The sequence below is a fragment of the Pelodiscus sinensis genome, chromosome 9 (assembly GCF_052426305.1).
Source record: "Pelodiscus sinensis isolate ZL-2025 chromosome 9, ASM5242630v1, whole genome shotgun sequence".
NCBI lineage: Eukaryota > Metazoa > Chordata > Testudines > Trionychidae > Pelodiscus > Pelodiscus sinensis.
Window position 1 is genome coordinate 48,300,436 of NC_143060.1, and position 14,496 is coordinate 48,314,931.

The window sequence follows — 14,496 nt, forward strand, 5'->3', positions numbered from 1 at the left end:
CTCTTTTCATTTGATGCCATAACTGAAATATAATTTTGAATATTGAATTGACTCCTTAAAAATGAGTTGAAGTACTCAAAGGCTAAAAAGAATATTTAAATCTGAATATATCTCAGTACATTGTAATCTGCTATTGTTACATAAAAATATACTTGTAGATCCATAAATATGAAATAAAAGAATCTTTTTAATAATCCAGTATCTTCCTTAGTTTTGAGATACATTTTTGCACTTGCTGGAGAGCTTGAAGCTATGCTGACCCTCTCTTTAATATTAATGTACTTTGACTGTAATACTCTGTTCTTTTGCCTCTGATTAATGCTGTCTGTCAATTATTTACAGATCCAGTGGTACTGTGGAAGTTCCCGGAGGACTTTGGAGACCAGGTTGGAAACATGAGATTGAACTTTTTTTTTTTATGTTAGAATAATAATAAAAAAGCTCTTCTATTCAGCTGTAGAAAGGCAGATGCTAATGATACCAGTGAGCAAGTCTTTGCCAACTGATGGATTGGTAATTAGAAAGCATTTGTGACAAGAATATGCAATAGTAGTTTTGAAGCATTTTGCCCATAGTAGTTCCTTTAGCAGATTCACATTTTTTTTTATTATTTGAGCTGTAGTGTATTTGACAGGGATTTTTTAAATTAAGTTGGTGGGTTTTGTTACTTCGGGTTGAAAATAAGATACATTTTTCAACAAAGCTTTACAATTCCTCTTAGTGAGGCAAAATGGGTCTCATAAAAGATATATAAATTAACAAAAACTTCTTGTCTACTTTTAATATTGGAACCTTTAATGAATGATGTTGCCCTACTAGTTTACAGCTCAACATTTAATATTGCTTTATATAATTACTAAGTATTTTGTTTTGTAATACAGTTATTTTGCATATGCTAGCAATGGACAATGGAGGTAAACCTACTAAGTGTACAAACACTGAAGCCCTAATTTCGTTTTATGAATTATTCTCAAATGTAAACTTAGGTCCACTCTATCTAAAAGCTTATATCCATACTTGATAGCATTAGTAGCAAGTTTATTAATTAGGTATTCTGCTTAAGCGGAGAAAATATTTTTATTTGTAACTTTTTTGGTTTTAATTATGATTTAGATTATTCTGTTTTGTTGAGAACATTTTTATTTGTACATAAAGAGCTTCTATAGACACATTTTATTGAAGAAGTGATTCTGATGACGGAGAATATCTTTACTCTCTTTCTGGTATCCACATTGACTCAACAATGCATTAGAAATATCTGCACAGTAGATTTTGATAAATTGGAGCAATAGTTTGAAATTAGTAACAAGAGATTCTGTAAAGACAGAAGAAAGATGGTATATGATTAAAGGAATCATTCACCCACTTAATATTTGTGTATTATCTGGATGGGTGGTTCTTTCTAGTCAAGGATATGGAGCTTATAAGTGAGGGATAAATGGAATATGAGCAAAGTACGCCATGATAACTTTTTAACCATATATTGGGCAAGTTTTGATAGTACCTTCCTTAGGAAAGAATGACTGTCCCTTTTCTGGTTTAAATTCCGAAGTTTTAGGAAGGACACACTCAAAAAGAAGTATGAGGACAAGTTGAAACTTAAGCAGTAGGTTGAAGATTATTCAGTGAACACTTTTTTGTTGAAATATGATTAGAAGATTAAATCTACCGAAGACTCGAGGTACACATATAAGGCCAACATAATTTTAAAGGCATCTATCTGGAACCTACCTTTGGGGTCTGCAAAAACTGAATTCAAACCCATCCCACAATTTAGGGAAACAAATACTTCTGGTAAATTGTTTGTGAAGGACAATCTTAGATTTCAAGGAAAAAGGTAAATTCCAAATTCCCTCTCATTTTTCTTGAAAATCTATATTGATCAGTAGGTTTTGAAAACGATTGGGCTTTGCTTCTGCATCAAGGTTTTGATCCAACCAACACACTGCAATTAGTAGGAGCCTTTTAATTGTCCTCAGTAGGCTTTGGATCAAGCCCCGAGAGAGGAGACATGAAGGATCTAAGGGTGCATCTTCACAACACCTGAAACTCAAAATAAGATATGGCATTTGTGCTATGCACTGTGTACACACCGCCAAATTTAGAAATAATGTGCTATTTTGAGCCAACCCTTACTCCTCGTAGAATGAGGTATACAGGGATGGCAAATTAGATTGTGTCGGCTATATTTTAAAACAGCGGATGTGTTCAAAAGATGCGGGTTATCCTGAAATAACTTTGCTGTGTAGACATACCCTAAATGTCCTCCACTTGCAAATTTCTAATTAGATCTATTCAGAGCATTTCTAATTAAATAAAATGAATGTCAGGCGGGGGGAGGGTGGGGAATTCACAACAAAATCAGTGCCTGTTCTTCTCCCCCATATTGCAATCAGTTTTACTGCAAAAGTAAACTGAGATTATTAAATTTTGAATGTAACCTAAGGAATAATGTGTGCTAAAATCCATAGGCTCCTCATATACACCTGTTAATAGTGAACTGATTACATTTACAGAGAGAAACAAAAAATTGCTTTCCTCCTGTGGTGAGCCCTGAGAGCTTATTCCCTTATCTTGTCTTCACTTTCATGGGCCAGCAAAACCTTTCCAAAGCCCATCTCACTTGTTCTGATCTTTCTCCTCCTTCCCCTTTTCTTATCCTCTTCTTTACTGCTTCCTTCGGTCTTTTTCAGCCTCTTGGCTTAACATTTCTTTCCTACTAGTTCTATGAATAGCTTCCTATTTCTTGTTTCCCTAGAGGAATGTGTCTTTCATATCTGGCCACCTTTGCAAATTCTTCCTGTAGAGATCCTATCATTACAGTTCTCTTCAGGTCTGTTAGTGCCAGAACTACAGGCAGTCCCCGGGTTACGTACAAGATAGGGACTGTAGGTTTGTTCTTAAGTTGAATTTGTATGTAAGTCGGAACTGGTACATATTGTAGGGGAAACTCTAGCCAAACATTTCTCCAGAGCTCAGTTTTATTCTCTCACACCTCACTTCCCTCAGTCCTTTATTCTCAAGCTGAGGTGTCTGCTGAGAAAAGCCTCCCTGGTCTGCTGGGGGTGGGGGGGGGAGGCACTAGCTTCGTGTCTCCCTGTTCTGCTGGGGGGAAGCAGCTAGTGCGGGGTTGCCTTACCCCGTTTGTAAGTAGGGATCTGATGTATGTCGGATCCATGTAACCCGGGGACTGCCTGTATTTGGTTTTGGCTTGATTAAAATGTTAGCTCTTTGAGGCAGGAATCTTGTCATCTTATTTATTTTGTAAAGCATTCTATATATTTAGAAATCTATGGAAATAATAGGCACAAGATCTGAAAAAAAAGTCAGCGTAAACTAGTTAATTATAGTTAGCTAGTGTATGTGGGAGGAAGGATGGGCCAGTGGTTAGAGCACAGCCCAGGACTGCTACGCCACAGACTTCCAATGTGACTGTGAACGAATCTATTCATATGTCAGACCAGACCAAAACAAAGTTTTGAAAAATGCTTCAAGAAAGTATATTGACCTCCTCCTCTCCCAGAAAATCATTAAAACCCTTTACCAATCCTGAGCTTTTACTGATCCTTTGAAAATATGGATCTTAACACAGAATCATAGAAATGAAGACTTGGAAGGTACCTCGAGAGGTCATATGACTCTCCTTCTCAGAGGCAGGACCAAATATAACTTCCTCATTCCTAGCAGATTTTTGTCTACCTATTATAAACCTCCAATGAGTGGTATTCAAAGATTTCCTTGGAATCCTATTCCAGTACTTAAGATCTCTTTTCATGAGATGCTTTTCAATTTGTTCATATTGTTCTTGAAGTATGGTTCCCAAAACTGGACATAGTACTCCGGTTGAGAACTTACCAGTAGGGCAGGACAATTACATGCAACTCTCCTGTTAATATACCCAAGAATGATATTAGCCTTTTTAGCAACTGCATCACATTGTTGGCTCGTACTCAGTTTGTGATCCATTGTAATCCCCAAATCCTTTTTAGTAGTGCTAAGCCTCACTGTTTATTCCCCATTTTGTAATTGTGCATTTAATTTTTTTCTTTCTAAGTGTCATACTTTTGCACTTGTCTCTACTGATTTTTCTTCTTGTCTATTTCAGACTATTTCTCCAATTTATACAGATCTTTTTGAATTCCAATATTGTCCTCCAAAGTACTGGCAACAACCTTCCAGCTTGATGTCATCTGTAAATTTTATAGGCATACAGTCTTCCCCATTATCCAAGTTATTAATGAAAATATAACACTGTACTCTGACTTGTTCTTCCAGGTTGATAGTGAACCGCTAATATCTATTTTAGTGTGGTTTTTTTCAACCAGTTGTGCACCCCTTTTATAAACGCTTCATTTACACCACATTTGTCTAGTAATAACATCTATATATGGTCACAAAGCACAGTAAAGGAATCTTTCAGAACCCTGAAATGAGATGACAAAAGTCTCCATAGCAGCGGAGAAAGATGAAATTGTTTAAGAGAGCAGGCCAATAGAATTCACATTTGCTTATGTTTGGAAGCTCTAGTGGGCAATAAAGAAATGGCAGTTAAGAAGTTCATTGATTACATTGAAGTTAAAATAGATTGATCATGACCAATTTATTGACTAAAGTTGAAGTAAGATAGTCTCAAAAGAGGAAAAGTTTGTCTTTACATTTTGGGAAGTGTAGATAGCAAATGAGTAGTGGGATGAAAAAACAAATTTTGGTTAAGTTTATTCATTTAGGAAGAATATTCGGATACCTCTTTTTCTATAATATTTAATGTCAGAGGTTTGATGAAAGATGTTATGATTGTCACAAGTACAAAGATGTTTGCAAACAAATTATTTTTTAATACTACAACCTTCACCCATTAATAAGTTTGGTCATTTAGTTATCCTCAAATTTCTTTCAGTAGAATTTTCAATATTCAAAGTATATCTCTTGTATCTTGCTGCAATACTCTAAAACTTCGAAAACATCAAGACATTATATTTTTTTATGTTCTTTTGAAGCAAGACAAAAGGCTAGTTCTACAGCTGATATAAATCACTGATCTATACCAGTAGAGGATCTTGCATGGTCTCTTTTTTTTGTTAAATTTGCAAGTGTTTCTCAAAGCTCCTTTATTTCTGGTGGTCCACTTGTCCCTATAATATACCGAAAACTCACTGAGAGTGCTTCCTTCACAACATTATCAAATAACAATTTCCCCTGCAAACATATAAAGCTTCCTACTGGTCATTCTGGGACTTGAAGTTCAGTTTCCTCTATTAGAACAGCAGCATGACTTTATTAGTTTTGTGATGTGTCTGACAATAGATTTGATAAGTAGCCAGCCAAATAGAAGAAGGATGATAGATTTTTCAATCAAATTTCAGACTGTTAATGTACATACTTTTAAAATGGTGGTTGCATAAGAGGTTGGTATAAGCCTGGAGGAGTATGGTTTAATATTCCTTCCAAAGTTGTTATTAATTATGATAATTAATTATGATAACCTGAGGTATTCTTAGCATTCATATAAACATCTGATCTCCTTAGCATCTTTCTGTGACAATGCAGTCCATAATAAAGCATATGCATTGTGTAAAAACCACATTTCATTTTATCAGTCTTTGGTTTGTCACCTTTTAATTTAATTTATTGCTCCCTTCTTGTAAGACAGGGAGACTTTTCTGATCTGCATTCTCTAGACAGTTAATTATACTTTTATCATGTCCTCTTTTATTTATCTCCTTTATAATGTAAAAAAACTCCAACCTTTTCAGTCTCTTCATGTCAGAGGTTTTCCATGCTCTTGCTCATTGTTGCTATTCACTAAAAACTCTCTAATTCTAACTTTTTTTGGATACGAGTGAGTAGTAATATGCACACTCATCTGCATGAGGCTGAACAAATGATCAGTATAAAAGTGTACTGAGCAGGGGTGGCTGCTCACTGACCCTGACCCCCTCTAAGCCTGGGTGGGCCGAGCCCAGTCCTGCCCCTTGAAGTCCCTGGAAGCCAAGGGGCAAGACGAGTGATATAAAAGCCCAGCCCAGGAGCCCAGTGGGGGGCCCAGCCGCTGGAGGAAGCAGATGTCTGTCCTGAGCTCCCAAGCCAGGAAGACCCTGAGGACGTTGCAGAGGCTGAGGACTGGCCTGGACCACTGGCCCCCTGCTCCAAAGAGACCTTCTTTACCCTGCTCAAGGGTTCAGACTTAGACGACCTCAAGAACCAACAGCCAGTGTGGAGCCAGGTAGATGTGGAGGAGGAGTTAGGCAGTGGCCCAGGGGGAGGCAACAACTGTCGGGCTGGTGTTATAACACTTTAGAATGTGTCAGCGTGTTTCGGGCTGGATCTCTGCTGACTGCTAGGGCCCTGGGCTGGGATGCGGTGGAGTAGGGAGGGCCCGCGCCCCCCCCCCGCCACCCTACAAACTGGGTGTCAGTCTGCCCCTCCCCTCTCTTGTCCGTGGAACTCATTTGTTTTTCTGCCCTGCCCTGAACCAGGGACTGGGCCATTCAAATGGTGGGACTCCATTTGTCTTGCTGCCCCACCCTGAACCAGGGCCTGAACCTTACTTACTGGGAGGGCTGGGTTTGTTTTGCTGCCTTGCCCTGAACCAGAGCCTTGGCCTTATAAACAGGGGAACTGCTATTTATTTGTCTTTATTTACCTGACCCGTACTCAGGGTCCGGGGTTTAAAGGGAATCGTTGGACATCAATTTACAGGCCTGAGCACAGGTCAGGGATCCAGGACTCAAGCCAACCAGCTTACAAAAAGATATTCTAATAATGTCTGCATTATTGACTGTCCCATTTTTTAGGTATCCTAACATCCTTTCCAGTTATGAACCATTTCAGCAAAATCTGATTTCTGTGTTATAACATATGTCTGCTCTAGTGGTTTGATCCTGCAGTTGGCTGGCATTTTGGCCCTGATCCAGCAAAGCACTTCATCTCATGTTTAACTTTGGACATGTGAGTAGTTCCATTGAGGCTAATAGGATGACATATGCATTGAAAATTGAGCATAAGCTCAAGTGTGCTGCTGAGTCATGCCAGCATCTTGCGGCATCGAGTCCTTAGTGTGTGGAAACATCCAGGAAGTGAACAGTAATTGAGACTTGATCAGTGTGAAGGAGAATATATTGTTTTCTTTCTAATTTAAATAATAGTACAAGCTCTGTAGAAGTATGAGCACTATACAAAACTGGATTTGGTTTTCAGAAGACAAACTTATGTTCCAGACAATGAACATTGAGTCATGTGAAATACAACGAAGTATAAAAGAGAAACAAGGTAGGTGAGGTATTATCTTTAGTGTATGAATTTCTGTTGGTGAAAGAGACAAGCTTTTGAGCTTACACTAAGCTCTTCTTCAGGTCTGTGTAAGCTTGAAAGCGTGTCTCTTTCACCATCAGATAAGAGGTTTTACTGCACCCACTTTGTCTTCCTAATATCCTGCGACCAGCACAGCTATAAGAGCACAGCAAACAATAATGTATAAAAGACAGCTGTAATAGTCTTGCAGTCCTAGTTCCTCATCTGTGGACCAGCAAAAACCCAGACTATCAGCACCCAGTTTGTACTTCTGTCAAAGCTGCAGAGATTATGTCAGGAGACACATCTCACTATCTTCTATCCTTCTTGATAGTTTCATTCTTCTGCACTGTTGGGGTATTAAATGTTCCTTTCATGTGCTCATGGGAGATACAAGGGTGTTTGCTTCAGGGATGCAACAAATCTGTGGTTTTGTTACTTTGGTAAACAAATCTGAAAAGGGAATTTAAGATGTTGGTGCTGCTCATATGTTGTTTGACAGTGTTTTTATTATCTGGAGAATTTTTGGATTTATGGATTTGAGATTGAGGCTATTGAGGTATGCAGGACTGTTTCATTGCTGTGTAGACTCCTGGGCTCAGGCGGGAGCGTGGGCTCTAGGCCCCATCAGTGTGTGAGGGTCACAAAGTTCAGGTTCCAACCCAAGCCTGGAAGTCAAAATAGCTATGAAATAGTCCTGCAGCAAGGGCTGTGTGAGCCTGAGTTGGCTAGCACAGGTCAGCAGCGAGTTTTTCTTGGCTGTGTAGACCTATCCTACGTGTGTCAAACATGGTTCTCTGCTTCATATTGACAGTATTCCTTTATTTAAATGATATTGTCATTGCATTGTTGAGGAATATTTAGGAATTTAATGCCTTCAGTGACATCTAGGAAAATGGGTGGTTCAGCTCAGAAAATAGCAGCTTTCTGCCTGCTAGCTAAACCCTGCTCAGGTTAACATAGATAATTTCTTCTGAATTGCTGACTCTTTAACTTCATTTAAGGCTGAAAAGCATCTAATATTTATTAAGCCAAAGGACCTACAGAAAAGATAATTAATAAAATAGTCTGTGTGTAAGTAAGGAATGCCTTTATTTTTCTTTCATGCTCAAATTGCAGTTAATGGAATAAATCATTTTTAGCCATTTTATAAATGTGAGTTGCTACACTGAGTGGTAGGTTTCCGGTTTGTTTTGGAAAACTTACTTTAGAACAGTTACTTGTTTAAATGTTTTAAAAACCCCAATGACCTTCAGGATTTAAAATGTTTCAAGTTGCAATCTAAGCACTGTCTTTTTTTTTTTTCCGTAAATCATTTCTATCAGGGTACCATTTTTTATAAAGGGGATGCAACACTGATATTCAAAAATCAGGACTTTCCTGCCGCTTTTGGGGACAGGTGGCAACTGCAAGGATACTTATTGTTAAGATTGTGATAGTTTTGTTTTATAAAGCTTTTCCATGAGCTGAAAATGCTGGACTTGCTCAGCATATGGTACCAACAAGCCTCATCTCTACCAGCTCTTTTGTTATCTTGTTATTGTTATAGGTCTTAATGACAGTTGTAAGCCATAGTTCTGGAGGTAGGGGTTAGTCCACCCTGGGGAGAAGAGGGAAAAACAGCAGTGTGGATTATGGAAATATGAATTGATTTAAAAAGCAGCTCTCTTGTAATAGAATGGGGCTCAAAGAAAGACGGAGGAGAAGCTAGTGAAAAGGCGATGGAATATGATGTGAAAATGATCATTTGAATGCTTTCTTTTTCATTCCCAGCTGCTGTTTCTGGTGAAAAGACATGCATTTGTATATCTTAAGGCTGGGTGAAAAAGGGCCAGATGAATGGAATTACTTGTTAGATATGTTTTCATTTTGAGTCAAATTATGTGCATTTTAATAGACTGTATGCGTATGTTAGCCACTTTTTATCATATAGCTGTAATATTAGGGACTACATTTTGTAAAAATGTTCTTTTTTATGTGTGTTCAAGTAAGTACAGTATTAACTTAATATTTGACAGTTCTTCAGTCTTTCACCTTCAAAAATTAGTGGTTTGGCCTATCTCTATAGCAGTCAGTAATTTGCAGACCAAAGGGGGGAAATGTAGTCCATGGTTAGGTATTGGATCAGTGATGATGAACCTTTTGGGTCATCATTTTGAGCAAGAATGCCAAAAATAGTTTACCTGGTGACATGCTTAATTGGTGTCTATTGCTCTCACTCCATTCCAGTTTATTGCTTTCTTTTCTCTTCATTCTGCTCTTCGCTATACTTTCTCAGCTTCCTTTTCAGTTAATTCTGTCCATTTTAGCCTTCATTGTATTGATCTATTTTGTCCTTCCATCATTGGTTCTGTCTCCCTCAGCTTCAGGTCATTCATTGGTGGTGGTTCCAGTTAACTCTGCCTCCCTGGATGTTGGACATTGAATGGCATAATCTGCGTCACTTGCCTGGTACTGCCCCTGCCTTTCCCCAAGGTCCAGGATTCTAAGTAACTGCATGTTATGTTAAGCACACATGCCACTTGTTTACTATCACTTCTCAGGATGTTTCTAAATGTCATCGCTGATTGTTGTTTGCATTTTAATTGCTTTTATGTGTTTGTGATAAAAATGAGATTATAGTACAATTTATAGAATCATAGAATACTAGAACTGGAAGGGACCTCAAGAGATCATCAAGTCCAGTCCCCTGCCCTTACAGCAGGACCAAGCACCATCTAGATGATCCCCGATAGGTGTCTATCCAACCTGCTCTTAAATATCTCCAGTGATGGAGATTCCACAACCTCCCTAGGCAATTCATTCCAGTGTTTAACCAAGTTTTTCCTAATGTCCAAACTAAACCTTCCTTGCGGCAATTTAAGCCCATTGCTTCTTGTCCTATCATCAGAGGCCAAGGAGAAGAATTTTTCTCTTTCTTCCTCGTAACACCCTTTTAGATACTTGAAAACCACTATCACAGGGGTGGCCAACTCGCAGCTCACGAGCCACATGCGGCTCTTCTCCCCCAAAAGTGCGGCTTGCGAAGTCGCTCCTGCACCCCCCCCCCCCCAATGACTCCTGCTCCCTCCGGCTTCCCGTGCTCACCGGAGTGGGCGATTAAAAATGGAGCCCAAGATAGCGGCCATTGATGGGAGCCTGATGATAGTTCTGTTGCGGCTCTTCGCATTTTTTCCCCTGTGTTTCAGCTCTATTTGTTAAATGGGTTGGCCCCTGCACTATCATGTTCCCTCTGTCTTCTCTTTTCTAAACTAAACATGCCCAATTCTTGCAGTCTTCCCTCATATCTCATGTTCTCTAGACCTTTAATCATTTTTGTTGCTCTTCTCTGGACCTTCTCCAGTTTTTCCACATCTTTCTTGAAATGTGGTGCCTAGAACTGGACACACGACTCCAATTGAGGCCTAATCAACGTAGAGTAGAGCAGAAGAATGACTTCTCGAGTCTTGCTCACAACACTCCTGTTCATGCGTCCCAGAATCATGTTTGCTCTTTTAGCAACAGCGTCACACTGTTGACTCATATTTAGCCTGTGGTCCACTGTGACTCCTAAATCCCTTTCAGCAGTACTTCCTTCTTAAGTGGAGTACTGCTGCCAGGGAGGGTCCAAGGCTGCCCCAGCCGCGGCTCTTTCCCCCTGCCCTAGGAGTGGCCAGGCCCAGCTTTCCCCCCAGTGCCTGTGAGGGGTCAGGCCTGGCTTTCCCCCCAGCTGCTAGGAGGGGCCGGGCCCGGCTTTTCCCCCAGTCTCTGTGGGGGGTCAGGCCTGGCTTTCCACCTAGCTACTGGGAAGGGCTGGGTCCCAGCTTTCCCCTGGCCACTGGGAGGGGCTGGGCCCAAGCCGCGTTGGGCTCCTCTTTCCCCCCTGCTGCTAGGAAGGGAAGGGGAGGGGAGGGCTGGCCATAGGCAGCCCCAGCCCTCCACGTGGGCCCTATGAAAATCCAGGCTGGAAGTGGGTGGGGCTTGTTCCTGTGGACGCAGAGTGAAGTGATGACATCACAGTTGTCCCACAGGAAGATTATTTTATATATAGAGAGAGATATAGGATATGTCCCTACTGGTCTACTTTTTTGTGGTGAGGAGTGAGAGGGCCAGGTCATCTTACTGCCCCTGGTGCCACCAAGGCACAGTATAACACATTTTAGGCTCTGCTCATGAAATGTCTTTTGTCACTTGTTTCTCATTTCCACTTAGTGGTCCTCTCAGATTCATTGAACCTCTGTTCTTTTTTGAACTTTAGCTATAATCAAAGTATTTTTCACTGAAGAACACTGGTTCTCTCCAGTTACCACAGTTTCATTCAGTGATTCAAATTATGTTGTATGATTCTCATTAAACTATGTTATAATAAAATTATGCATTACTTGCATTCTCTGTAAAAAGGAATTAGAAATAATTTATTTCGAGTGCTGATGTTTTTTCTTTTTGGACAACTATAATTGTAATCAACAACTGTAATCATGAAACTGTATGTATACCTAGTTCCCTGTAAGCTGTGATCCTTCCCCTTCATCGTGTTGCTTCTCTTCTTGGCCATAGACTTTTTTATATCAAATTAAACACAGTTCACACGACTAGCTTGTCTCACTACCTCTTGTGGCACAAAGCCACACTCTCTTCTTACCATCACAGCCCTCTGACACTGACATGTAAGCTGGTGTGCTTCAAGAAAGAATTATGAAATGCAGCTATCCAAGGTTGGGGAGCTCAGCCAAGCCATTACCTTTTGAAAGATCTTATTTTTTTTCTGTGTTGTTTCCTTCGTATCCTTTTGTAAACATAACCCTTTGCTCTAGATCAGGGTTACTCAACTTTGGAAGCCCCGGGGGCCACAATGATACAGCACATGCTGAGGGAGACAGTCTTGGTGTGGTTGAATATACATGCAAATATATATGCAAATAGCTTTTCACACTGATGGGCATGAACACAAAGTTTGAGGCAAGACTACACAACACACAGGGCCTATTTAAGTCATTTCTGCTGGTATTAATAAAATGCAATATTTACCCGATTTCCACCCATATGACATTTATAAAATGCATATCAACAGAAGAGCATTATATTGACCTCTTTTTTGTTTTTGCTCCCACCCATGGGCCGCTTATTGAGGCCTGTGAAAATCTAACCCGCACCACAGGCCATAAACAAACAGCCTTCAGGGCCGTGGGCCCATGGGCCGTGTGTTGAGTAGCCTTGCTCTAGCTTTCACCCACTTGAGAGAACATCACTCTTCTCCTTTCAGAGCTGTTTACTATTGCTATTATTATTTTAATTGATTTAGTCAATATTGATTTATAATTTGTAATATTGTAGCGCTCAGCGTCCCCATCCAAAATAAGGGGCCCGTAGGTGCTATGCCCTGTCACATCATGAGATAATTTGTATTACTGAAGCATATAGTCCTGCTTTAAGGGAGCCTTGTTCTTAAGACATCAGAGTCCAGAGCAATGAGATGCAAACCCATGTTATAGGCTGATACGGCCAGCACTTCACTATAATGGATATGCAAAGCTACTGTGAGGTCTCTCCACGTGCAGTGGTACTAGACATTTTAGGACAGGCACATGTGCAGATGCAGCTTTCAGTAAAACTGTTCTAGAAAAGTATTATTTAGAGGAACTGCAACTAATCCTACCCTACTCGGACAACAGCTTTCCTTATTTATTGTTCATGGAGAGGAGCAGTCTCAGATTCCCCGACCAAAGCTCCTATTAATTTTGACTGTTGCATTAGCAATGTTGTTTGTTTGTTCCTGTTCTGTTTCTGAAATGTTCCTAGATAAAAGCTGATTTCCTTTTAAACTTAAGTGAGACTCCTTTATTTTTCTAACTACTATAATTTCATTGCAGCCAGATCTGTCTAACCTACCAGCCTGTAATAACATTCATGTTATGTTAAGTGCTACAGTCTTTGTGCTGGTGATGCTTGACAGTAACTTGAAACAACTTGTATTGGTTGTCAAAAATCTGTTGTTTCATTGGTCGCATGGCCAAAACCTTTAGAGGTCTTGACACACTCCATTGGAGAAATACTATTTACAATGGGGGGCAGGAGAGGGGGAGAGAGAAGTGTCTGATTTGTAAATAAAATAAATCGAGCAGTTCTGTACTTTCTACCTCAAGGAGCCCCCTTCTATTTTTTTCCTTGACTTTTTAAATTCTGGGCAAAACCCTGAATAATGATGCGTCCCTTCAGTTCTTTCATTCAATGGAAATTGAAGTGCTCCGCTGTGTTTAGTGTTAGGCCTTTTATGGTACAGTAACCATACATAATCATAGAACACTAGAACTGGAAGGGTCCTCGAGAGGTCATCGAGTCCGGTCCCTTTCCCTCATGGCAGGACCGAGTACTGTCGAGACCATCCCTGATAGAGGTCTATTTAACCTGTTCTTAAATATCTCCAGAGATGGAGATTCCTCAGTCTCCCTTGGCAATTTATTCCAGTGTTTAACCACCCTCACAGTTAGGAAGTTTTTCCTACTATCCAGCCTAAACATCCGTTACTGCAGTTTAAGCCCATTGCTTCTTGTCCTGTCATCAGAGGCCAAGGAGAACAATTTTTCTCCCTCCTCCTTGTGACACCCTTTTAGATACCTGAAAACTGCTATCATGTTCCCTCTCAGTCTTCTCCTTTCCAAACTAAACAAGCCCAATTCTTTCCATCTTCCTTCATAGGTCATGTTCTCTAGACCTTTAATCATTCTTGCTGCTCTTCTCTGGACCTTCCCCAATTTTTCCACATTTTTCTTGAAATGTGGTGCCCAGAACTGGACACAATACTCCAATTGAGGCCTAATCAGCGCAGCGCAGAGCAGAGCAGAGCGGAAGAATGACTTCTTGTGTCTTGCTCACAACACTCCTGTTAATGCATCCCAGAATCATATTTGCTTTTTTGCAACAATGTCACACTTTTGACTCATATTTAGCTTGTGGTTCACTGTGACCTATAGATCCCTTTCTGCAGTACTCCTTCTTAGACAGTTGCTTCCCATTCTGCATGTGTGAAACAGATTGTTCCTTCCTAAGGGGAGTACTTTAAATTTGCCTTTATTAAACTTCATCCTATTTACCTCAGAGCATTTCTCTAGCATGTCCTGATCATTTTGACCCTATCCTCCAAAGCTGTTGTAATCCCTTCCAGCTTCGTATCATCTGCAAACTTAATAAGCGTACTCTCTATGCCAATATCTAAATAGTTGATGAAGA

General features: G+C 40.0%; 1 protein-coding gene across 2 annotated transcripts in view; it reads left to right on the plus strand.

The window, feature by feature from the left end:
* The window catches only part of DENND1B (DENN domain containing 1B), a 265,647-nt gene that overhangs the window by 78,599 nt on the left and 172,552 nt on the right, over window positions 1-14,496 (plus strand). For both annotated transcript variants that reach the window (XM_075936693.2, XM_089780568.1), the window contains exon 3: window positions 343-386. In XM_075936693.2, the coding sequence (XP_075792808.1) occupies window positions 343-386 (44 nt within the window). The remainder of the gene's footprint in view (window positions 1-342; window positions 387-14,496) is intronic.